The sequence below is a fragment of the Bubalus bubalis genome, chromosome 3, assembly GCF_019923935.1.
Source record: "Bubalus bubalis isolate 160015118507 breed Murrah chromosome 3, NDDB_SH_1, whole genome shotgun sequence".
Taxonomy (NCBI): Eukaryota; Metazoa; Chordata; class Mammalia; order Artiodactyla; family Bovidae; genus Bubalus; species Bubalus bubalis.
The window spans coordinates 12,214,567-12,237,991 of record NC_059159.1 but is presented as its reverse complement, the minus strand read 5'-3'; the positions used below and the strand labels follow the sequence as shown (position 1 = coordinate 12,237,991).

Here is a 23,425-nt window from a genome sequence, read left to right as displayed (position 1 = left end):
TACCTTCCTGAAACGGTGGGTGGGAGCAGGCGCCTGCCGAGACTCCTGAAGGGGAGGGTGCGCCCCACGTGGTCCTGCTCCGCCCCTCTGCCAGGTGGGCGCTAAGGGATGCTGGACACAGGTCATTGGCCGGGAGCGGAGGGGCGGAACCTGGCTCGACCGGGGTTCCCCATTGGCCGCATGTGTGGTGAGAGGGCGGGGCTCCGCGCCGGGGGTGGGGCGACGTTCGCCATTGGCCGCGCGAGGCGGGTGAGGCCCGCGTGACGGCGCGTGCGTGCGCGGGCTGCGGCGGCTCGGAGTCGGGAGCCGGCTGCCCAGTGTCTCCCCGCCGCTACTGGGCCATGATCCGGAACGGGCACGGGGAGGCGGGCGGCGCCAAGCGGCCGGGCCCGAGGGCTAGGCGCGCCGTGCGGGTGTGGTGCGACGGCTGGTGAGCGCGGCGGGGGACGCGGGGCGGGGGCGGGGGTGCGGCCGCGGGCGCGGCGACCGCTGTGGCCGCTTTCTCTGGAATCGGGCCGCCGGCGAGCTCGGGGCGGCGGGCGAAAGGAGTCACAGGCTGCGGAAGAAGCCTTGGACCCGAGTTGCTGCGGGCAGCGCGGCTGAGGGTCGCTGGAGGCTTTCTGCGGATCCCTACATAAGCGCCTTTCCTGGGTGTTCCTTTGCCCACGTTTGCCTTTAAGCTGGAGACCCAGCCAGGCTGTTCCACCTGCCTGATTTGTGCACAATAGTGGCCAGAGTTGCGGGTCTAACCTTGGTGACTTTAATCATTTCAGTGCCTTAGGAACTATTCCTCCGAGGGAGCCGTGCACCCAAAATGTCTTCCCAGAGTTCTCCCTGTCCAGTCCCCAGCTTGCCCAGGACAAAACCTGGAAGATTCTCCTGAGTGTTTGGGCAAGTGTCAGTGCAGGCATTGGTCAGTCCGTGTAAGACCCTAGTGCAGCGCTCAGGCTCCTGGGTCCATCTGAGGAGAGTTACAGTGCCAAACTGTTCTCTTTTTGGCAAGCCAGACAATTGGAGTAGTGGTGTTAAGATAGGTTTGAGGCTGCCGGGGGACAAGAGGAAAGTGAACGTCTAGTGGTAACTTGCCACCTTGAGTACTTCCTCAAACCTTTGATGAAAGCAGAGAAAGCAAGCCCAGGGCTTCAGCAGTCAGCATGCGGGGCTGCCATACTTCTGTGCCTGCACCTGAGTCACCTTGGGGAGGGGGTGTGGCTTCCTGTCTGTGGACTCTGACCTTGGCCCTGGCCAGGCCTGGCTCCACCCTTAGCAGGCCACAGTGACTGTGGTACGGCCTGGACCCAGGACCACCCTGAATTCTCTGCTATGCACCCCTCCTGCCCAACCTGTCTGGTGGGCACAAGGGCCAGACAGGCTCCTGAATTTAGACTCCCCTCTTCCCTTAGCCCAGGACCAGAGTGCTGTGCCCCACAGGCTCGTCTGCTGGGGCCCGGTGTGCCATGGTGGTGTTAGCACGTGGTGTTGAGTAGAATGGTTGTGTACACCTGGTGGCCTTGGTCACCTGGAGAAGCAGGGACAGCTCCACCTACTCAGAAGGCAATACCAGGCTGAGAGGAAGCAGAGCAAGCATGAGGTCCACCCCTGAGCCCAGTGACAACTCGAGTGGAGCTGTGGTACTATGTGTGGCCTTCAGCCGAGCATTCTCTCTTAACCAGACCTGAATTTGAGGATGAATGCTCTAGAACCCCAGGTGACAGGGAGGTGGTTGTTGGTTCCAGGGAGCAAAGCCTCACTGAGTTTCCAGAGGCCATGAGGACCAGGCAGAACTTTTAAAGCCAGCAATCGCCCTTCATCATTGGTTAGACTTTGTTATGTGTTGGCTCCAGGGACTGCGTGGCTGTCTCAGGGTAGTACAGAGTCCACTGTACCCTTGAATTACCACGTTTATATTACACCTTAAAGGGACTGCCCATGGGAGCTAAGGGCAAAGCACTGTTCCAGGTGTGGGGAGCAGGTTCTGTTCTGTGTCCTCACCAGCCCTCAGGGTCCCCAGACCTGTCCCTGGGCACAGCCACGCTTGCTCAGTCTGACCCTGGGCCCAGGGACTGGTGATAAGGAGAACTGAGCACCCCTCTCTCTGAAAGCCCAACTGGGACCCTGGGGGCAGTTCCCGTGGTGGCTTCTTGGCGGGCTTCCTGATGACACTGCAGAGGAACAAGGCTGAACCCCAACACGGGAATGACAGCCCTGTGCTCTCCACAGCTACGACATGGTACATTATGGCCACTCCAACCAGCTGCGCCAGGCCCGGGCCATGGGTGACCACCTCATCGTGGGTGTGCACACTGATGGTAAGCTGGGCTGCTGTGCCCACCGCCGCCCGCCCCCACCCCCCCACCCCCCTGCCCCCGGTGCCTGTGACAGACCCCACAGGTCCCCATGGAGGGTAGGGCCGGGCCTAGGCCATCCTCGCCATTAGCACAGCTCTGCAAGCTCACCCTAACCCCAACCCAGGCCAGGCCGCCCATAGCTTTCCCGTCTTGTATCGTGTCATGAGCTTGGGTGTAGGGGGTGTCCAGTGGATCCATCTGGGTATGCCAGCCACTTCCTACCCACTTTCTGATTCCCAAGGCCTTTGAGTACAGAGTACCCAGCCATCAAAGGCAACCTGGACTGTACCTGGAACGCTAATGGATTGATTGAGGCAGGGGGTGGCATGCAGTTCCCAGCAGGTACATCCCCAGCGCCTGTACCAACTCACAGAGGACAGCAGGGCTGCTTGGTACTTCATGGGCTGAGGGCCCTGTCAGAGACAGCCTCCCTCCACAAGCCTTTGTGTGGCTGCAGACCCTGCTCAGTGCTGGGAGGGGCCGGCAAGCCTGTGGCCTGCCCTCCAGGAGTCACCCACCTTGTCCTTTGCCCTCTTCTCTCTCCCTAGAGGAGATCGCCAAGCACAAGGGGCCCCCGGTGTTCACTCAGGAGGAGAGGTACAAGATGGTGCAGGCCATCAAGTGGGTGGATGAGGTGGTGCCGGCAGCCCCCTACGTCACCACACTGGAGACTCTGGACAAGTACAACTGTGACTTCTGCGTCCACGGCAGTGAGTGGACAGGACTTAATCCAAGGGGCTGGGGACTCAAGCAGCTCAGGACCTGACCATCAGAGGGGTATCTGGAGGTGCTGGCATCCTCACACTCGGGGGAGCATGGAGCCCTTTGAGGGTCCGAGGAAGCTTTGGGTTCTTCTACAGAAAGGAGTGTACGCACACCGGGGCAGACCTGGAGTGAAGGTATGGGCCTGGAGGTCTTCGTGGCTTTGGGTTAAATTCCGTGTTCTTGTGTGCATGTCACCCGTTAGATGACATCACGCTGACCGTAGATGGCCGGGACACCTACGAGGAAGTGAAGCAGGCTGGAAGGTACAGGTAAGCTCTAGCTGCCGGTTGGCCCACCTTTAGAGGAGTGGGTTTCCTGGGGCCCCTCGAACGCCTTCTGCTCATGAGGGCAGTGTCCGGGCTGCAGCCTGTGCTTCCTGTGACTTGTGTGGGTGTGGTGCGATGGCTGGGGGCGCCATGCACCTGGGTCACCCAGTACGGGAGCCACTTGGCCCCAGGTGGCTGCAGAGCAGTGGAGATGTGGGGTTCGACTGGGGAGCTGGCTTTTATGAGTAACTCTTGAAAAGGCCCACATGGCTGGCAGCTCGAATTGGGCAGTAAGGCCTGAGATTCCCTTGGCAGAGTGTGTGGTGAGGCAGGACCTGGGCATCAGTGGGCCGAACAGGATCAGAGCCACCCCCTCGGATGGTCTGCGAACTTGAGGCTTGATAATCCTGTTCTTCTGTCCAGTCATGTCGTTTGGTTGATAAAATGACCATGGTCCCTCCACCCTCTGGGTTTTGGTTTTCTATCCTGGCCAAGAGTAGCAAGGAAGTGCACGGTCTATGCACAGCAAGGCCGCCAGGGATGGACCATGGTAGATTCAGCCACAAGCACAGTTGCCCTTACTCTTGGGTGGGGCAACTTAGGTGCCCTTAGGAGGCAGCCTTGTACATGTGTCCCAGGATGAGAGCCCCAACCCCACCTCTGTCCCCAGAGAATGCAAGCGCACCCAGGGGGTGTCCACCACAGACCTCGTTGGCCGCATGCTGCTGGTAACCAAGGCCCATCACAGCAGTCAGGTGAGTGTGGGACTGGGAGGGAGGGATCACCTACCCTACCCTTGCTCCTCAGAGGGCACTGGAACAGCAAGCTTTGGGGTCCTGGGGTTGGCTGCGTCTGGAGGGCTAGGCCTCTCAGCCCTGTACCCTTCTGTGCAGGAGATGTCCTCCGAGTACCGGGAGTATGCAGACAGCTTTGGCAAGGTAAGCGTTGCCTGTCCTGTCTGGGCCACTGCCTGACCCCCAGGCCACCCCCTGGGGAAAGGGTCTCACTCTCTACCCTGCTCCCTGCTTTCTGGGTACTGACCGCCAATCTTGCTGGCTGGCCGGTCCCAGTGGCCACCGTGTGAATGAGGGTTCTCTAACCAGGTGGCCTGGTCCTCTCTCCTTCTGTAGCCCCCTCACCCGACACCCGCCGGGGAGACACTTTGCTCGGAAGGCTCCTCCCAGGTGACCAGACGGTGGCCTCAGGGTGCCAGGTCCCCACGAGGGCTGTGTCCGCTGGCCTCTTCCTGGCGGGCCAGTTGCCGAGCCAAGGTGCTATTGGCTGCAGTGCCTGCTGTGGCCGCAGGGCAGGACCCCAGTCCCGCCAGCCACAGGTGCCCCGCCCGCCCGGGTCTCGGTGTGGACCAGGCAATGCCAGCCGGCCCTCAGCATCCCTGCCTGAAATGCCTGCCTGGGAGCAACAGCAGAGCAAATGAGCGAGTGGCCGGCAGCGGCTAGGGGTTTGGAGTCCTGGCTGTGGCCCCTGTATCTGCTCCCTCCACCCCACACCTGTGCCTCCCAGAGCAGATGGACAGGCGGGTGTGGGCAGGCCCAAGGGTGGTCACAGGCAAAGGACGTGCCTGCAAGGCTTCCGTCACTGACCAGACTGTTCTCGGCTTGCAGTGCCCCGGGGGGCGGAACCCCTGGACGGGGGTGTCCCAGTTTCTTCAGACATCCCAGAAGATCATCCAGTTTGCTTCGGGAAAGGAGCCCCAGCCTGGGGAGACGGTCATCTATGTGGCTGGCGCCTTTGACCTGTTCCGTATCCTCTGGGATTGCGTGGCGTTTGTCCCTGCCCAGGGCCTTCTGTCTGCTCCTCCACATCCTCCCCAGTGGGCCCCAGGGCCTCAAGGGGCCTCTCTGATTCTCGAGGACCCTGAACTGGGGTGGGGTGCACAGCCGTTAGCAGGGACACAGCCGTTAGCAGGGAGAGGCGTGAGCAGGCAGGAGGGAGGGGACCTTACTGAGCCCCTGCTCCTGTGGATGGCTGCTCTGTATTGATTCCTCGCTCCTTAACCTGGGTGCAGACATTGGGCATGTGGATTTCCTGGAGAAGGTATATGGCCTGGCGGAGAGGCCCTACGTCATCGCTGGCTTGCATTTTGACCAGGTCTCACCCCGGGGCATCTGATAGTGTGGGGACTCTGGAAAGGCTCCTAGGGATGGGGTTGGGCACAAGTGAGGAAGAGGTGGTGAGCTTGGGCCTCTGCCCAGGGAGAAACCCAGGGAGGGGTCTGGAGACGTCTGGCAGACATCTGCGAGGGATTATTAGGAGGGAGCACAGCCTCACACACACAAACACACACCGGCCCCAAGGTTGCCAGCTGACTCAACCTTGCTCTGCCTCTAGGAGGTCAACCACTACAAGGGGAAGAACTACCCCATCATGAACCTGCATGAGCGGACCCTGAGTGTGCTGGCCTGCCGGGTGAGAGCTGGTGGGCAGACCAGCAGTCTGTCCTTCCCAGGCTGGAGCTGCTCCTCCTCATCACCCCACCCCCCCACCCCCTCAGAACCCTCCCAGGGGTACGAGTCTGGGGTTCCACCATGCCCCCTCTCAGCCCCTACCTTGCTGCCTGGCAAGTCCTAGTTAACCAGCTGTGCTTCTTGTCCACCCAGTACGTGTCTGAAGTGGTGATTGGGGCCCCGTACTCGGTCACAGCAGAGCTCCTGGACCACTTCAAGGTGAGGGTGGGGCTCCTGGTGCGAGCTTTCCAGGGAGGACCTGGGCCGAGTGGGGCCAGGCCAGTGCTCTGAGCCATGCTGGCCTCCCTGGGGAGGGTCCTCGGGGAGCAGGGGACCGTGTAGGGTGATGCTGGGAGGGCTCCCTGACCCCTGCCTCCTCCCCAGGTGGACCTGGTGTGTCACGGGAAGACGGAAGTCGTGCCTGACAAGGATGGCTCTGACCCATATGAGGTGGGTCCTACAGGGCCCTCAGTGGACACGAGGTGGCCACTGTCTGGTGCTTCCCAGCTACCTGATGCCCCTGTGCCTCACCATGGTTGTCTGGGAAATGGGTGAGGTGACAGCTGCCTCGCTGGTGGCCGCATGGTTTAAGGAGGCGGGAACTGAGCGCGAGTGATCACGCCCATCATGGTGGGGGCGGGGGGAAGGGCCATAGGAGCCAGGGCAGTACTGCAGGCTCCCCAAGGTTCAGGGGAGGGCTCTCACCTCCTTCCCCTCTTTCTGGCCTCCAGGAGCCCAAAAGGAGGGGCATTTTCTGCCAGGTTGACAGTGGGAATGACCTCACCACAGACCTCATTGTCCAGCGCATCATCAAGAACAGGTGAGTCCTGGCTGGGGTGCTGGGGGCACAGGGTGGCACTGAGGCCCTGGCTCTGGGTGCACACCTCACCCCATCTGGCCCCCAGGCTGGAATACGAGGCCCGGAACCAGAAGAAGGAAGCCAAGGAGCTGGCCTTTCAGGAGGCCATGAGGCGGCAGGAAGCACAGCCCGAAAGGGAGATTGACTGTGACTTCTGATGACAGGTGGGAGGATGCCAGGGGCCCTCTGAGGGGCTGGCCCTCTCTCAACCCTGCCTTGAGAGCTTGGCTCAGTTTTTAACAAAGCTGCAGTGCCCTCTTCTCCAATCACCCACCACAGAAGGGCTGGTGTGGAGGACATGGCCTGTCACCCTGCTCGCAAGGTGCCTGTCTTGCAGCAGGCCATCCTGCCCTTCCTGCTGAGTTGCACAGAGAGGGCTTCCAGCACAGTGGAGCAGCCCAGCCTGCAGGATGGGCAGGGGGCACCTTCGACCAGAGGGGTGCCACCCTACGTGCCATGGAAGACCCAGCTTTCATCCTCTCAGCCCTGCTGCTGCTCACCATCTGCCCCCCGGGAAGCTCCTATACGCCTTCCACTGCCCAGCTCGAGGCAGCCTTCCCACTTGCCTTGCCTCAGTTCAAACAAGCCTCAGGGAGCAGTGACCCAGGGGGTTGCCCCCTTTCTTCCTCGGGGTGCAGACCAGGCCACCTCCCACATGGGTGGCCTCTGCCCTGGGGCCCGGGGCCCAGACGCTGCACCCGTTTTCCTGGACCAGACTCCCCAGAGACTGTTCTTGGTTTTGTACCTGACTGGCAGGTGTGCAACCAAATAAACCTGCTGGGAGGGGCTCTGCATCAGGCTGTCCATCCTGCAGGGCAGTACCAGAAAACCTTGGCCCTGCTCCCCGCCACCCAACAAGGAGGTGGATGGCCGCAGCAAGAAACGCCGTAGATCCAGCTCCCCAGCCGCTTCCCACAGTGGCCGGAAACGAAAGAGGGAGAGAGGCAAGGGCCGACAGAGCGTCTTTGGCCCCGGGGTCTGTCGTGAGGAAAACGAGAGTCTGACACCCTGCAGTCTCCATAGCTCCCTGATCCAAGAAGGAATTGGGGGCTGCTCCCTGGCCAAGTCCACAGAATCTCAGGGTCTCCTGCACCCAAGTCAGGGCCCACTTGGAGTGGTATAGCGGCTGCAGGGTGCTAACCCGTCACCTCTTTTGGGGAGGAGGGGGACAGTGGCTGTGGTTTATGGATCTGATGTTCAAGAGTAAGGGCTGGGATGTTCTTTCAGCCTCTTCCAGTTCTCTCCAGAATGGCCTCTGCCCTGCAGCTGCTGGGCCAGATGGAGCCAGAGCACCCTGTGGCCTGGCCCCATGGGAGTCCTAGACCAGCATTCACGCCGGGCCTGTCCCTTCTGGAGTCTAGAACCTGTGCGGGCAGCTGCAGTGAGGGGGCTGGGGGACTGTCAGTGCACATGGCTTCTCGGGGCAGCCCTTGCCCCACTTCCTTTCCTCCCTTTCCCAGTGGGGGCAGCACACTAAGCTGTGAGAAGCACAGGGCCCTCCCCGCACCCCTGCCCCAACTTCAGGAACCCAGTGTATTAGCCTTCTCACTCCAATCCTGCAGCGATCAGCCAGTTCCTGTAGATTGATGGGGGTGGGGATACAGGAGCAGCCAGTGGATTCCTCTTGAGACCAGAGTCAGCCCTAGGCCTGTTCAGAACCCCCTGCTGGGTGGCACCCAAGGTGAGGGCTGGGGGACAGCCTGCAGCAGCAACCAGGAAGCCACCCCCCCTGCCGCGGCTGGACCATGGTTGGAGGAAACTTGGAGCCTGGGTATCCAGGAGGTGGGTGCCTCCGGACACTTGTCCACCCAGATACAACAGGATTGTGGGTTCCACCCACAGCTTCAGCAGAGGGCTGGCTGGTAGGTCCAGCTCCCTTGGATCCTCTGAGGCCCAGCTGGTGGCAAGGCATTCCATGGGGTGGGGGGACGTTATTGAGACAAGCTCCAGATCTCTGGGCCAGAGCTCAGGCTAAGGGACTCAGGTCAGCCTCATTGGGGGCCAGGGTGTAAATCAACTTACTGAGATCCCAACAACTGAATTAGGGAATTAGCCTGACTTGGGCAAGGGTGCTGGGCTGGCACAAGGCAGTTGTATTCAAGAGCCATGGTCCTGCACAGCCCCTCCCTTCTCCAGGCATGGCACCACCCATGGCTTTGGGGATACTGCTTTCCTGCGGGTCTAGATTGGGATGAACAAAGAGCTCCCAGGCCTGGGAGGAGCCGGCTGCCTGACTCAGGACTCAGCTGGGGCTGTGCCCAGCTCTCAGCTCTGTCATCCCCCTTGCTGTAGCCCCTCCCAGCCCCGGAGCCACACATCTCGCTGCCTTCCCCCTCTTGCTGGGCCCAGCCTATTCATTCATTCATTTGGACAAGTATTGTCCCATGTTGTGTACTTGGAGGTGTTTGGGGGGTGCTCCAAGAAAGGAGTCACTCCAAGAGCTGGCCCTCTAGTAAGGGAGGCCTCAAGAAACGTAGCATTTGAGGCAGGAGGGCGTCCTGGTGTGGGGTGTTTAGGGGAGGCTTATTACAAGGTAGGACTTTTGAGCTGGTGTGGTAGACTTGATGGCTAGTGGGGAACCCAGGCAGCACCTCCTAGGAGAATCCAGGAGCTGCCTGAACAAAAGCAGGGAGAAGGCAGGGCATGGAGCGGAGCCTTGCAGAGCCAGATGCGGGGCTCCAGAAGATGTCTGGGTTTGATACCGCCTGAGGCCCACAGAAAGTTCCCAGCAGCATTTTACCAGCAGTGGTTCTTGGGAGCTCCTATACAGGTGTCTCCGTGCAACCTGGTGACCTGGCTGCTGTCTGCACGCCTAGGTGAGCAGAGTATGGGTGTGGAGATTCAGGAGACCCCCCACTCCACCCACTGTGCCCACCTTCCAGAGACTGCAAGTCATTTATTCATTAAGCCATTTACTATGGGGATGGATGGGCGGTGCTGGGTGCCATCTAGCTTCAGGGCAGGGGCGGGCCCACGGGTACCCGGGGCATTCAGGTCCGGTCCAGGTGCCGGGGTCGGGGCTCACTTGCTGCGACAGTCCGAGGCGCTGAGCGACAGGAAGACGTCGGCCTTGCACTGGAAAGTGGCGCGGCCGTCGGGGAGCGGCTCGCAGCTCTGCAGGTTGGGAATGATCTCCTCGACGCACACGGCCTGGGGGCGAGATGGGATGGAAGGATTAGGGGGCGCCCGCACCCTCCAGCCCTCCGCACCCAACAGCGCCCATTACTCACGAGACTCCGCAGGTTGGGGCGCATCTCCCGGAAGGTGCCGACCCCTCCCAGGGATCGCGTGCCCCCGCGGGGCTCGGAGCGCCGTGCGTACGGCGACCTGTGGAAGCCGGACAGCAGCCCCGCGGCGCGGCCCACGGAGTAGTACCCCAGCCCCGCCGTCGGCTTGTACCACGCGAGGCCAGGGGACGCCAGCAGTAAGCACAGCGCCAGAGCGGCGGCCACCAGCATCGTGGGCCTGGCCATGGGGGACTCGGTGGCAGCGGGCGGCGGGGTGCGGAACGGCAGCACCCTTGCCTTATATCTGCGGCGGGGCGGGGCGGGGCGCGAGGGCGGGCGCCGGGATGCACGGGCCTCCGCATCCTGGAGGGAGAAGCCCGCGCGGGGTTGAGAGCCTCTTGGGAACAGGGGCACGCTGGCGAAAGATGCTCCAGGGCTTGGGGGAATGCGACGCCCCCTTCCTCCCCACCCACGCCCACCTCCCCGTTTCTGGCCCACTCAACTCTTGCTGGGAAGCAGCCCCCAGGCCCCTCCCAGACCTTAGTCCCGACTCAGTGGGGGGAGGGGCGTCGGTGCTGCAGAGCCCTCAACGAGTCCGACGGCGCCCCAGCCCCCCCCTCCTGTCCCCCCGTACCCCGGGGACAAGGAGCCGTTCCCACCCTAAAGGGAGCTGACCAGAGGACCAGGCTTCTGGAGGAGGCACTGAAATCTAAGAGGGCCGGGGGTGGGGAGGGCAGAGGTGGGTTTCACACCTATGAGAGTTTTATACCACTGATCTGGTCCTCAAACAGCTGGCAGGACAGGCAGGAGGGCTCATAGGACAGATGAGGCGAGGCCAGGGGAGAGCCGTTGCAGAGGTGGGTGCTGTGACCCTGTGCCACTGTGGCAGAGGAAGAGCTGAGATGATTATGGGGCCTGAGAGGAACTGGCAGAGCCCTTGAGCTTCCTGGGAGGGAGCCAATGGCTGGGCTCTGGGTGTGTGCTGGGCCTGGCAGGCAGCTCTGTGTCCTGCTTGAGGGGACCACGCAGGCCCTGGGAGGACCAGGCTGGAACCCAGTAAAGAATGGAGAGGAGCCCACCTGACAGCAAAGTGGGAGTGGCCTGCCTAGAGGACTGTATGACCTGTGGCAAGCTCTAGGCTTCTGGGGTGAGGGCACCTGTCCCGGTGTGCCAGGGCTAAAAGCCTGGAGGCTCGGTTCACAGTCTGGCACCCTAGGCATGTGGGTACTTCCTGTCACAGGGGAGAATTCCCCAGGGAAGGCAGAACTCCAGGGAGGGGAGGCGAACAGGGCAGGCCAGACGGAGGCCAGGCCACCCTGTGGGATCCTCTGCAGCTGCCACTGCCCACCTCCCAGTGAAGGCTGGTCTTCTTACTGGTCTGTGAACTCAGTGACCATGGATCCAGACACGCTGTAGATAGGTACTTAGAATTCAGTTACTGCCTAGAGCCCAAGAGCTAAATGGGAGCACCCAGGAGGCTGAGTCCAAGGGCCCAAGACGGAGAGCACACAGCAGGTGACATGAGGCTTACTCAGCTGCCCCTCCTCCTGCTCACACTTTCCAAACACCCTGGCCACGTGCCTTCCCAGGACAGACACCAGCACAAGGGCTGTGGCAGCTGGGTTTCTGGGCAAGGAGCATATGACCTCCAGGTTCTGTGAAGGTTCCTTCCCTCTGGGCACAATGGTCCAGACCATGTACCGCCCTGCCTTCTCCCCTGGGGACTGGTGCTCAGAAACCAGCTACCCACTGGGCAGAAAGCGTTACAGGGACACAGGGCAGTGACCCCAGGTGCGGGGGGAGGTCGAGAATAGACTGGAAGGAGCCCATGCTCACAGGACATGCAGCCTACAGCAGTTGCCATCCAGAAGCTGCTCAAAACCCTAGGGCTGGGTTCCTTGCCCCCGCCCCACACCAGGCCACCAGCCAACGGGGGCTGAGGTGGAGTAGAGGTGCCCGAAGGATGTCCCAAGGGCTGAGTTCCCCTAGATGGGGAGACCCTCGGACACCCGTGGACACACGTCCTGATGTCAGACATTGGCCTTGACAAGGAGCTGGGAGATGGGGACTCAGGCCACCGGTCACAGCAGCCTTGGCAAAGCCCTCTGCACAGCTAGCACCTACTCAGGGACAGCCTTCCAGAGGGAGGAAGCATGGGAGCGCCTGCCAGCCGTGTCCATCCAGGGTCCCTGCAAGCACTCTGAAGAGGGGGCCTCCCGGCCTCTCTACCCCAGCAGGCTCTTCCAGCCCAAGCCCAATCCTCCCACCGTGGCTCTTCCAGCTGATCCCTGACTCCTTCTTCTCCAGGGGTGTGACTCAGGGCCTCTCGGCATCGCATTGGGATGTTTATTCATGAGTTTTCGTACTGGCGCACACCGAGGCTGCCTCAACACCAAGAAAACAAGCAACTGGAGCCTCCGGCCAGGCTTAGGTGGTTTAATGAGTTTTATTTATTTGATAAAAGTGTCAACGTTGTGATGGGAGAAAACAAACGCAGCTCCAGTCCTCATTTCAACCCTGTCAGAGCCCAGAGGAGACTGTCCCCGTGGAGGAGACAGCCACCCAGAGCCACTGTGGGGGTGAGGCCGTCTCAGGGTGAGGGCAGGGGCGTCGGGCAGCGTTGGATGGCCTCATTCCTTGAACTTCCACTCCTGGCGGCACATGGGGCAGTGCTGCTGCACCTGCTGCGCGTTCAGCCACTTGAGGATGCAATGCATGTGGAAGCAGTGTGAGCACTGGCCCCACACCAGCGGGCAGTCGTCACCCGGCACCTTGCCTGCGGGAGGGACGAGAGGACCTGTGAGTCACCCAGAGCACAGGACAAGTCCGATGGGGGAAGCATGCCCAGGGTGGCCTCAGGGCTCAGAGAGGACAGGAATCTGGAAGGAAACCACAGACTCAGCTGAGCAGCCACCTCTATATGAACCTCTGCAAAGACCACCCAGGCTGCTCCCACCTCCACGTGGGAGCTCAGCAGCAGGAAGAGCTCTGGCCGGGCCTGAACCCCCGTCCACTGGCCTCCCAGGGCCTGGGCCCATCTGCAGACACACTGCAGCTCTGCCATTTGGCACCCGTGATGCCAAGAAGGTTACATCAGTGTGTCAAGGCGCCTGCACAGGTGACCTGCCTCTGAGCAGCAAACCATTCTCTTGATCAAGGTGAGGTGAGCCGGAGCCTTAGAAACTAAATGTCACCATTGCCAGGCAGTAGGGACCCAGTTCAGTACCAGGAAGCAGGTCGGGGACACAGGGGCTTATGGCCCAGCCTCTGGGCCGCTGGGAGTGATGTGGCACTGCCTCCCGTTTCCTCCCCATTTCTATCCTACCTGAGGTCCAGAGAACCTGGTGCTGGCCCTCCAGCCCACACACCTGCACGTGCTACCACTGTGAAGAGGCCCTGGCATCAAGAGAAACAAGTCCCTGGTTTTTAAGAATCCACAAAACCCCATCACATAGCTGGTGCCGGCAGAGCACAATGTCCTCCCCCAGCCACAAGCAGGTAGGTCCCCATGAGCAGGGCGAGCTGCAGCTTGCTGCCGCCACCCTCCAGGGGGGCCATTCCCCCAAACCATTGCCACAGGGCCCCTCATGCCTATTAAGCGTGAACCAAATCCAGAAGTCACTAGGGCACACAGTGCAGCAGCCAGATAAGCTGGGGTGAACAGGAGACACCTTGTCCACGAAGTAGTTCCTAAGTGCTGGCCTGGTCACATGTGGTCCTGGTCGTCTCTCTTGACACCAGACACAGGGACAGGTGACTGTACCATGTGTTAAAGAGATAACACCACGGCGAAGCCACATGACAGTGTTCTCAAGACCTAATGGAGCACCTGCTCTGAGCTGCACAAGGGGCCGGAAACCTGACCTGAGCGCTTATCCAAGCCTCACAGTGCTCCGCAGTCTCTATCATGCCCCCGACATACCACCGACAGACAGGAGGCCACATGACTCCCGAGGGCAGCTGCCATGGCCTGAAGGGAGCATGCCGGCCAGGAGGCTGGTGTGGGTGCCAGGTCTTAAATATCCTTCAGTGGCTGCTCAAAACCTGCACCTCCTTCCCAGTTCAGGAACAGCCCTTGCCCCACAGTGGTACATTCACCCTATGGAGTCAGACAGATGGGCACTGCCATCTTCTTACTCTCTTGTTTGGGGCAGTGTTTCTCAATTTTTTTTTTTTTTAACTTTTTATTTTGTATTGGGGTGTAGCCCATTAACAACATTGTGATAATTTCAGGTGAACAGTGAAGGGACTCAGTTATACATATACATGGATCCTTTCTCCCCCTCAAACCCCCAATCTTTTAAAAGTAATTCTCTCTAAAACAAAACATCACTCCTTTTCTGAATCTTTTACGACAAAACAACCAAAAAACAATTTACTTGGCAAATACAAAACCATCTAGCTCACTCTGCTTCCCAGGCCAGGGTTCGGGGCGAGGTGGACGGCCCTGTGCCAGAAGCCCACAGGGTGTGACACCTGATTTCTGTTGGTTCTCACCCCCACCCCACCCCACCCAGGGTCTTTCCCACCTCAGCAGAACTACGCTTGCAATCACCCCTAACACATAAGAGCCCTTACAAATAGAGGATGCAAGAGGATGCACAGGGGCCAGCTAGCCTACTGGCAGGAGTACCCTAGCCATCACATCCATTTGTGGGGAATCTGACACCACCTTCCATGCTGATAGTGACTCATGCTAAGTGTCGGTGGGATCCTCTCCATAAGACTTTCACTCACAAAGCCCTGAGACAAGGAGCGGGTTTATCACAGTCTGAGTCACTCTGGATTCTTTGTAGGAATTTCCTCTCAGCAGAGAAATCCAGCATCACTTGATCTGTATAGAAGGCACCCTGGGCTGACCAAACACTTTGATCATTACAGCTGGCTCACAACCAGCAAGTCCAAAGTTCAGCCTCTAAACACCCCCTCTTCCCAGGAGCCAGCACACCTCAGCCAGCCCCACACACTGGGTTCCACAAGCTGCATGCAAGCCCTGGTGCCATCTTTGACACACAGTCTCACTCACCCACACTGGGTCAAGGGCATGACCACATAAATGCTACCTAGGACTTTTCTTTTCAGAAGCCACATCTGCTGCTGAGAAAGTTGCAAGTACCTACCCATAACCTGTGTTGTACCTTTGAGAAAGGGTGGTTTTAGGATTTCCCTGGTGGTACAGTGGATAGGAATCCACCTGCCAATGCAGGGGACATGGGTTCAATCCCTGGGCCTGGAAGATTTCACATGCTGCAGAGCAACTAAACCCAAGCAATGAAACCACTGAAGCCTGTGCGCCTAGAGCCTGTGCTCCGCAACAAGAGAAGCCACGGCAACTAGACTAGTGCTTCCTCAACTAGAAAAAGGCTGCATGTAGTAACAAGACCCAACTGAACCAAAAAAAAAAGGGGGGGGGGGGGGGCGGTTTTAAACGGATTAAACCAAGCCAGACCTTGTGCTTCTATTCTCTCTCCCTGTTACATAAAACCTCATCAAGTAGAACCAATCACTGATTTCCTAAGATTATATACCAGCCTGATTAAATCAGGATGGATTAGCCCATAGGTGATGAGATTTCCTCTCACCGAATGTAAAGATTTAAGGCAAGGATAAAATTATACTTGCACTAAAATTCAATTATTTGAATTTCACTGTAAGCAAAGATCTGGTACTATTTTGATGTTCACGGCCCCACAGGACAGGCCTGGTCATTGACTTCTCAGTGGTCCCAAAATCTCACTTCTCTCTTGGGAACACCTTTGTTCCCTAGGCAAAGCCTTAAGAGCCTTCCTACTGCTTCTAGTTCACTTGTGTCTGACTAAAAACTAAATTCACTGGTGCAAAAATCTCCTTTTGACCCAAATATTTTCACTTCACAGAACACACTGGAGACAAAGTGAAGTGAAAGTGAAGTCACTCAGTCATGTCCGACTCTTTGCTATCCCATGGACTGTAGCCTACCAGGCTCCTCTGTCCATGGGATTTTCCAGGCAATAGTACTGGAGTGGATTGCCATTTCCTTCTCCAAAGGATCTTCCCAACCCAGGGATCGAACCCAGTTCTCCCGCATTGTAGACAGACGCTTTACTGTCTGAGCCACGAGGGAATAATGCAAAAAAAAACAGCAAAGATGAACTCTGATAAAACCTGAGGTCAGGCATTTTGCAAGACAACACGTTCTGAAAGAATCAGATGTCTACGGGGAATTCCCTGGTGGTCCAGTGGTTAAGAATCTGCCTTCCAATGCAGGGGATGTGGGTTTGATCCCTGGTCTAGAAACTAAAATCCCACGTAATACAAGACAACTGAGCCCATGCAACACAACTAGAGAGAAGCCTGCCCAATGCAATGAAGGTCCCTACACAGCCAAAATAAATAAATAAAAATAAAAACAAATAATTAGATGTCTAAAACGCAATAGAGAAGTTGAAGCAAAACTATTCTAGATTAAGTAGTGAAGGGAAAAAGTGATCACACCTTGGGTCTTGGCTCACACCACCCAACAATAAAAAGACATTTGAAGACAACTAAAGAAATCTGAACAAGGACTAGGAATGAGGAGCAACGGTAAGAAATATGTTGTCTAAGGCGACAACAGTGCTGGGTGAAAGTCAGCACTGAAGTAGGGCATCACATTTAGCGTTTATTATGGCTTCCCTGGTGGCTCAGGGGTAAAGAACCCACCTGACCATGCAGGAGACATTTAGCCTTTACTTTAAAACAGCTGGGCAAAAACAACCAGATATGAAAACGTGTTATTCATCATTTATGTGCTGGATTGAGAGGTAAACCTTGTAACATCACACTTTTTTGTTGACTTGAAATTTTCAAATAAAATGCCTTAACACATCTTTGTGTTCCACATGTCTCATAGTGACTTTTATCAGGATAGCAAACTGTGCTCTTTTCCTTACAAAACTTTTGACAGGATCTTTGTACAAATATGGGCCCAAATAGCCTGGCTTTTCTCTATCAACTTTTCTTGGGAAGAGGAAACCAAACCCCAGAAACGCTGTGCAAGTACTTCTGGGGACACGTCAAGGCCAGATGATAGGCACAGCTCGAGAGACAGCGGGCAGGGGACACTCACAGTCCGGGCAGCAGCCATTGAAGGCCATCCGGCAGATGCCGCAGTTCTCGTCGTTGGCTACCCAGAGCCAAGTGGCCACGCCGTTCCAGCATTTGATCTTCACCCTCATGGCGCGAGGAGCCTGCGAGGAGGGAAGAGACCACCCGGCTGTGCTGAGTCTGCAGAGCTACGGCACCTGGAAGCCAAAGAAGGGGTGTCGCCCCGAGGGTTCAGCGTAGGCAACAGTGGCCGCCGAAAGGCAGTAAGAGCTGTCTGCAAGGGGGCTGGGGCGGGGGCCGGGTCCTCGGGAAGCCCGGGAGGACCGGTGTTGGTCCTTCGCCAACACCGCACTTCTGCCCCGGCGTCCGCAGAAGGGCTCGTCGGCTTTCTTTAACAACCGCAGAAACGCGCCGTGCGCTACTTCCGAAAGGGCTGACGGGGCTGAGTAGATGGAGACCCAAGCCCGCTCCCTACGAGGTCACCCCGGAAACAACCCTGGCGTGGGCCGCACGGGCCGCACTCACTCCCGCCGCGGGACTAGGGTGCGGGTTCCTGGTGCGGTGGGGGAGGGGCAAGGGAGAGGCGCCACGCTCGGCCACGCCCCCAACGGCCGCGCCCCCGCCGATCTAATCGCGCGCGGCACCACCCGCCTTCAGTTGGCAGCGCCGGCCCCGCGCGGGAAGGTACATAAACGCCTGTGGCCGCGGCTCGGCACTTCTCAGAGGCGCCCGCCGAGCTCCTTGGTTCAGCGCGCACGCGCGGCCTCGCCCCCTGAGACGCCGAAGGCCCGCAGCCAATCCGCGGTCGCTCTGAGGACGCGGCACCGGAAAACCCCCGAGCGGCGCTGGAAGTGACGCGCCGACGTGCTGACGCGCGGGCTCGAGCCGAGGCCGATTCCGCGCCCGCCATGGCCGACAAAATGGATATGTCTCTGGACGACATCATTAAGCTGAACCGGAGCCAGCGAGGCGGCCGCGGCGGGGGCAGGGGCCGCGGCCGGGCCGGCTCGCAGGGTGGCCGCGGCGGCGGGGCCCAGGCCGCCGCGCGAGTGAACCGAGGCGGCGGACCCATTCGGAATCGGCCGGCCATCGCCCGCGGCGCGGCGGGCGGCGGCGGCAGGAACCGGCCGGCGCCCTACAGCAGGGTGAGTGTGGATACCGGGTGGCGGGCCGCGGCGAGGGAGCGAACCGGTAGGGCGGCGCACGGGCGACCGGCCGGGCGGCCGGCCGACCGACTGACCGACTGGGCCGGGGGGCGCGGGCGCCGGCCGCTTCGGCGGGCGGGAAGGTCGCACGCCTGCCGGGCACCAAGGCGGAGACCCTGGCGGCCTTTGTCTTAGCAGGGCGCCCGGCCTCACGGCTCTGGGGGCCGAGGGGCCGTTGGCGCGGCCGCCCCGGTGGCGGGAAGTCGGTTGGAGGGAACCGAGAAGTTGGGGGACGTGTGGCCTTGGCGGCCGGGTACGGCCTGACGCGGGCGAGAAGCGGGGGCCGCGGGTCTGTCTCAGTGCCTGCCTCCCCGCCGTGATGGGGGGAGGGTCTTGCTGTGGCCGTGAGGGCGAGGGCGAGCCCTGGAGTGAGACTCACAGACCTTTTTCTGTTCTTGTGTTTTCTTTTCCCTCAGCCGAAACAACTTCCCGACAAATGGCAGCATGACCTTTTCGATAGCGGTTTTGGGGGTGGTGCCGGCGTGGAGACCGGTGGGAAACTGCTGGTGTCAAATCTGGATTTTGGAGTGTCCGACGCTGATATTCAGGTAAGGGACTGGAGTTTCTTGGTGGGCGGGTCACTCCGCACGGAATTGGTTGTGGCGTTTGGGACTTGGCCCTGAATCCCCCCCACACACCTTGGGACGACAAGCTCTCCCAGGCACCCAAGGGCCAGCCACTGTTCCCTGTGAGGGGCTTCAGGAATGCAGAGCAGAGGTTGAGCTAGACTTGAAAGCCTGACCAATGTGTCAGTTTGTGCTGGAAGACAAGACCCCAGCTTAGTCTGGGGCGCTGCTGTTCTTTGCTAAAACGTGTTCTGTAGATGAAGGCACTCTGCCCAAGCTCTTCTGACAGAAGCTTGGTTGAATGTGCTCCGTTTCTTTTCCTGGAAGAGCTAGGCTACTTGCTTTCCTTACGTTTTGCTTGTTTTAAAGGTTTGTTGGGAGGAGAAAGCACTTCTTTTGTAGAACTGACAGCATAGAACCAGGATGGTGCCAGTGTCACTCTGGCTCCATTTGCCTTAAGCCCTATGTCTTACTTGGAATTTCATCCCCTGTCTTCTCACTTATCCTCACCCCCTGGGTTTTGCTAGTGGCATGATTCTCAAACATCTTTGGTTGAAGCCTCTTTTTTTTTTTCCTCTCTCTTTCCTCCCCTTTTTCTTTTTTTCCTTTTCTTTTTTTTGGTTGAACCCTAAAGGCTTTTAAACTTGCTGCCTAAAATGGTTAAGTAATGACATCTTGGGGGTCAGTCCAGGAGATGGCTGGGCAGGGTACTGGGCCTCCCTGGGTTCAATTTCCCAGAGCCCAGCCATTTACTTTGCCTTGGGAGGACAGAGCAAGGCCAGTGAGCACTCACAGTGTCTCAACACTTTTTTTAAGGTGGTTTCTGGCATCCACTGGAAACCGCTTTTGGTGAACTCCACTTCCCGCTGTGTGCCTGCGGCCGGAGTAGCCCCACACTCTGGGTTCCCTCTCCAACTCCCAGCCTGCCTGAGGTCAGGGCAGTTTCCATGGCAGCGCTTGACTTCAGGCTTTGCGGCAGGCTTGAGTAGGAGGAGAGGGAAAGGTGAGCCAGAATCTGCCCTGGGGGAGGGGCTGGGTCAGGGCTCCCAGACAGAGGGCCCTTGGAGCTGGTCCACAAGTGGATAGAGCCCCTTGCTCTGTGATCTTGGCCTTGGCTGCTTCTTGGCACAGTCCTTGGGTGTGTTGTAAATATTCCTTTGTTGAAGAAGATAGCAACTTAATCTTTGCCCTTCATTGGTGGGCTTTGTGATCCTTCACCTGCATCGTGGTACAGATGTCAGGTTCCCAAGTGGGCAGGAGCCCTCGGGCCCAGCTGCTCCGGGAAATTGCTGTCCCACCTGTCCCATCCCATACCCCAGGTCCCACCGCCACTGCCCTGCCCCACCACATGTATGTCTTCCTCCCAGGGAAATACCCCAAAGCAGTTTACACTTCCAGGGAGTGTCCCTGGGCCACCAGAAGAAAGATTGCTTTGCTAACAACTGCTCTTTCTGACTCTCAGGAGCTCTTTGCTGAATTTGGAACTCTGAAGAAGGCGGCTGTGCACTACGACCGATCTGGCCGCAGTTTAGGAACAGCTGACGTGCACTTTGAGCGGAAGGCAGATGCACTAAAAGCTATGAAACAGTACAACGGCGTCCCTTTGGATGGTGCGTTTGGGATTGGACCCAGAAAGGCTGCAGCGCTGTAGCTAGTTTGCGGAACCAGAGGCTGGCCCCATCCCTGCAAGAGTAGGGTCCCCTCTGCTTGAGGACACTTTGTGTTCGCCCCTTTGTCTCTCTTCCACTACCACCTCTCATGCTGCCCCACACATCTGGACCAACCTCTTGTGAATCCCCATCCAGCAAGCTACATCCCTCCCCTCCTTCAGCTCCTTCCGGAAGATTCACTTCTGTGAAGCCTTCTCAGAATCACCATAGTACAACTCTTGAGTGCGGGGCTGTAGTCGTAAAGACAAAGGTACCTTTCTGCTCCTGGGCACCCCGGACGCCCGACAGACACCCACGTGCACTGGATGAGAAGGAGCGAGGAGGCGCTGGTGGGGCTGTTCTCCCACCAGCATTTCCAGGCTGTCCTCTCGTCGGGAGCATCAAGATGCACAGTGTCCCTTTCCAGTGCTTGCATGGAGGCCAGGGTGCTGCCCCTAGCAGGCTTCAGAGTCCTCTAACAGGAGCTGGCCCTCTTGTGTTCTCTGCCACAGGCCGCCCCATGAACATTCAGCTCGTCACCTCACAGATTGACACGCAGCGGAGACCTGCACAGAGGTGAGTTCAGGGCCTCTCTAGTCAGGGCTGGCCTGTGGGGTGTCTCCTCATGCTGCAGGTCTTCCCAGGCATGTGAGCAAAGTTTCCTTTTCTTGCTAGTGTAAACAGAGGTGGGATGACTAGAAACCGTGGTTCAGGAGGTTTTGGTGGTGGCGGCGGCACCCGGAGAGGCACCCGTGGAGGCAGCCGGGGCAGAGGCAGAGGCACCGGCAGGAGTTCAAAGCAGCAGCTTTCTGCAGAAGAATTAGATGCCCAGCTGGATGCTTATAATGCAAGAGTAAGTCACAGAGGAGGGCTGGGTGAGGGTCAGTCCCAGACCAACTGAGAGGAGGGCCTCATTTTGAATGAGCACCTCTCTTCCTCTGTTTCAGATGGACACCAGTTAAACAGACCAGCAAATCCGTGCATGGACCAGGACCCAGAAGTCTCGTCCGTGCTCCCTGGTGGGAGGGGGTGACAGACTGGGGCTGTGTGGCCAATGATGGATTTGTTTCTTTTATGTTTTAAAATAGGATTTAAAATTCATGTAAAGGTTTCTTTTTCCTTTTTTTTTTTTTTTTAAATTCTGAAACAGACCTGTTTTGTACTGAGTTATTTTTGGGATAACTTTTACTGGTTGTTGTTGTGGAGAAGGTGGCGTTTTCACCTTTGCCATAATAAAATAGAAATGTGTGTAGAAGTGGAACTGTTTAATTCATCCCATTCTCAGGGTCCTCACCTGGGCCAGAATGCTGGTGTGATCTGGTAGGCGGGAGGGACGTGGGATCTGAGGAGGAAATGAGGCAGGCCTGCTGGGCACATGGCACCTGGCCTCTGGGTTGGAGTTCTGCAGGAGGATGCTGGCTGCCACGATGTTCCCACAGATCCAAACCCCTTTTTCTCACCCCCTCATCCCCCCTAGGTGGGAGGACGTGGAGCAGTGGTCCTCCACACTCAGCCACCTGTTCATTGCCTGTACTGCCAGGTGAGGTGCGGGGCAAGGTGGGGTGCCCTGTGCTTCTGGCCAATTTCAGGTGACTGCTGGGTTGAGCTGTTCCTTTCCTTCTCGTGCTCTGGTTCTCAGAAATCTGGGTTTAGTAGTTCTGACTTTGCAACATAATCCCCGCGTGTTTTTCATCTTTTGTGTCATGAAGGAAAGATCACTGTATTCGGTGTTTTCTTAATTATGTACTTGGAGATGTAGATAGTGGGAGCTGTGGTAGAATCTCGTTTGACCCACAGGGAACTGGGGGGGCGGGCAGACACTGGTGCCCATCTGGACCCCTCCTGGGACAGACTAGAGCAGGATGGTCATGTTACTTGCTCGAATGCTGGTGTGACCTGCCATGCAGTTCTACGGTTCAGAAGGAGCCAAGCTCCCTGGGGTGTGGGGCATGGACATCTCTTTGGGCCTCCCCTCCTGAGGACATGCCTTTGAGCCACTCAATTATGCCTACAACCCAGCTAGAGGGAAACTGGAAAATTCTTAAAGAGATGGCCCACCTTACCTGTCTCCTGAGAAACCTGTACGCAGGCCAAGAAGCAACAGAACCAGACATGGAAAAACAGACTGGTTCAAAATTGGGAAAGGAGTACCGTCAAGACTGTATGCTGTCACCCTGCTTATTTAACTTACCTGCAGAGTATATCATGCAAATGCCAGGTTGGATAAATCAAATCAAACTGGAATCAAGATTGCTGGGAGAAATATCAACAACCTCAGATATGCAGATAATACCACTTTAATGTCAAAGTGAAGAGGAACTAAAAAGCCTCGAGGGTGAAAGAATGAAAAAAGTTAAAACTCAACATTCAAAAAAAGAAGGTCATGGCATCTGGTTCTATCACTTAATGGTAAACAGAAGGGGAAAAAGTGGAAATAGTAACAGATTTTATTTTTGTGGGCTCCATAATCACTGCAGACGATTACTGCAGCTCTGATATTAAAAGACTCCTTGGAAGAAAAGCTGTGATAAACCTGGACAGCTTATTGAAAAGCAGAGAGAGACATCACTTTGCTGACAAAGGTCCATATAGTCAAAGCTATGGTTTTTCCAGTATTCATGTACAGATGTGAGTTGGACCATAAAGCTGAGCCCCAAAGAATTGATGTTTTCAAATTGTGCTGGAGACTTGAGAGTCCCTTGGACAGTAAAATCAAACCAGTCAATCCTAATGGAAATCAACCCTGAGTATTCACTGGAAGGACTAATGCTGAAGCTAAAGCTCCAGTACTTTGGCCACCTGATGCAAAGAGCCGACTCATTGGAAAAGACCCTGATGCTGGGAAAGACAGAAGGCAGGAGGAGAAGGGGATGGTGACAGCCTTTTGAGAATAGAGACTCTGGGGAGGGGTAAGTGGGGGCCAGGAGAGTCACCCCAGCTTTAACAGCAGCCGGTGCCTTGGCTCTTCGGAAGCAGCTACCATGGCCCGCAGCTCAGATGGCTTCCATGT

At 57.7% G+C, this 23,425-nt stretch overlaps 4 protein-coding genes across 8 annotated transcripts; 2 read left to right on the top strand and 2 right to left on the bottom strand.

Moving 5' to 3' along the window:
- The first annotated feature begins 245 nt into the window (after positions 1-245).
- On the top strand, positions 246-7,497 carry PCYT2 (phosphate cytidylyltransferase 2, ethanolamine). Of its 4 annotated transcripts, XM_006064230.3 has the most exons (14): positions 250-430; positions 2,221-2,309; positions 2,897-3,058; positions 3,316-3,382; positions 4,050-4,134; positions 4,273-4,317; positions 4,510-4,563; positions 5,002-5,140; positions 5,406-5,488; positions 5,729-5,806; positions 5,998-6,063; positions 6,229-6,294; positions 6,576-6,664; positions 6,750-7,497. In XM_006064230.3, the coding sequence occupies exons 1-14, from the start codon at positions 342-344 to the stop codon at positions 6,859-6,861; spliced, it is 1,224 nt and encodes a 407-aa protein (XP_006064292.2). In that variant the 5' UTR covers positions 250-341; the 3' UTR covers positions 6,862-7,497. The 4 variants fall into 4 exon arrangements, with proteins under 4 accessions (XP_025135502.2, XP_006064294.2, XP_006064292.2 ...); XM_025279717.2 differs by lacking the exon at positions 2,897-3,058 and having other exon boundaries at positions 246-430; XM_006064231.3 differs by lacking the exon at positions 4,510-4,563 and having other exon boundaries at positions 252-430.
- Positions 7,498-9,598: 2,101 nt separating this feature from the next.
- On the bottom strand, positions 9,599-10,405 carry NPB (neuropeptide B). Its single transcript, XM_006064229.3, has 2 exons — positions 9,934-10,405; positions 9,599-9,853 (listed from the first exon to the last, which is right to left on the bottom strand). The coding sequence occupies exons 1-2, from the start codon at positions 10,174-10,176 to the stop codon at positions 9,725-9,727; spliced, it is 372 nt and encodes a 123-aa protein (XP_006064291.2). The 5' UTR covers positions 10,177-10,405; the 3' UTR covers positions 9,599-9,724.
- Positions 10,406-12,357: 1,952 nt separating this feature from the next.
- On the bottom strand, positions 12,358-17,709 carry ANAPC11 (anaphase promoting complex subunit 11). Of its 2 annotated transcripts, none has more exons than XM_006064226.3 (3): positions 17,521-17,709; positions 17,018-17,192; positions 12,358-12,706 (listed from the first exon to the last, which is right to left on the bottom strand). In XM_006064226.3, exons 2-3 carry the CDS (start codon positions 17,124-17,126, stop codon positions 12,561-12,563), a joined length of 255 nt encoding a protein of 84 aa, XP_006064288.1. In that variant the 5' UTR covers positions 17,127-17,192; positions 17,521-17,709; the 3' UTR covers positions 12,358-12,560. The 2 variants fall into 2 exon arrangements, with proteins under 2 accessions (XP_006064288.1, XP_006064290.1); XM_006064228.3 differs by having other exon boundaries at positions 17,018-17,138; positions 17,521-17,701.
- A 40-nt stretch (positions 17,710-17,749) lies between these two features.
- On the top strand, positions 17,750-21,667 carry ALYREF (Aly/REF export factor). Its single transcript, XM_025279718.3, has 6 exons — positions 17,750-18,140; positions 18,617-18,748; positions 20,229-20,376; positions 20,928-20,991; positions 21,091-21,268; positions 21,363-21,667. The coding sequence occupies exons 1-6, from the start codon at positions 17,904-17,906 to the stop codon at positions 21,375-21,377; spliced, it is 774 nt and encodes a 257-aa protein (XP_025135503.1). The 5' UTR covers positions 17,750-17,903; the 3' UTR covers positions 21,378-21,667.
- The last annotated feature ends 1,758 nt before the right edge of the window (positions 21,668-23,425 follow it).

Excerpts from the sequence above, each read along its gene's own strand:
- ANAPC11 (XM_006064226.3), bottom strand. The coding sequence starts at position 17,126 with ATGAGGGTGAAGATCAAATGCTGGAACGGCGTGGCCACTTGGCTCTGG. Across the intron at positions 12,707-17,017 it reads CAATGGCTGCTGCCCGGACT|GCAAGGTGCCGGGTGACGAC; the intron begins GTGAGTGTCCCC and ends TCCCTCCCGCAG.
- PCYT2 (XM_006064230.3), top strand. The coding sequence starts at position 342 with ATGATCCGGAACGGGCACGGGGAGGCGGGCGGCGCCAAGCGGCCGGGC. Across the intron at positions 5,489-5,728 it reads CTGGCTTGCATTTTGACCAG|GAGGTCAACCACTACAAGGG; the intron begins GTCTCACCCCGG and ends CTCTGCCTCTAG. Across the intron at positions 6,665-6,749 it reads CAGCGCATCATCAAGAACAG|GCTGGAATACGAGGCCCGGA; the intron begins GTGAGTCCTGGC and ends TCTGGCCCCCAG.
- ALYREF (XM_025279718.3), top strand. The coding sequence starts at position 17,904 with ATGGCCGACAAAATGGATATGTCTCTGGACGACATCATTAAGCTGAAC. Across the intron at positions 18,141-18,616 it reads GGCCGGCGCCCTACAGCAGG|CCGAAACAACTTCCCGACAA; the intron begins GTGAGTGTGGAT and ends CTTTTCCCTCAG. Across the intron at positions 20,377-20,927 it reads CAACGGCGTCCCTTTGGATG|GCCGCCCCATGAACATTCAG; the intron begins GTGCGTTTGGGA and ends TCTCTGCCACAG.
- NPB (XM_006064229.3), bottom strand. The coding sequence starts at position 10,176 with ATGGCCAGGCCCACGATGCTGGTGGCCGCCGCTCTGGCGCTGTGCTTA. Across the intron at positions 9,854-9,933 it reads GCCCCAACCTGCGGAGTCTC|GCCGTGTGCGTCGAGGAGAT; the intron begins GTGAGTAATGGG and ends TCTCGCCCCCAG.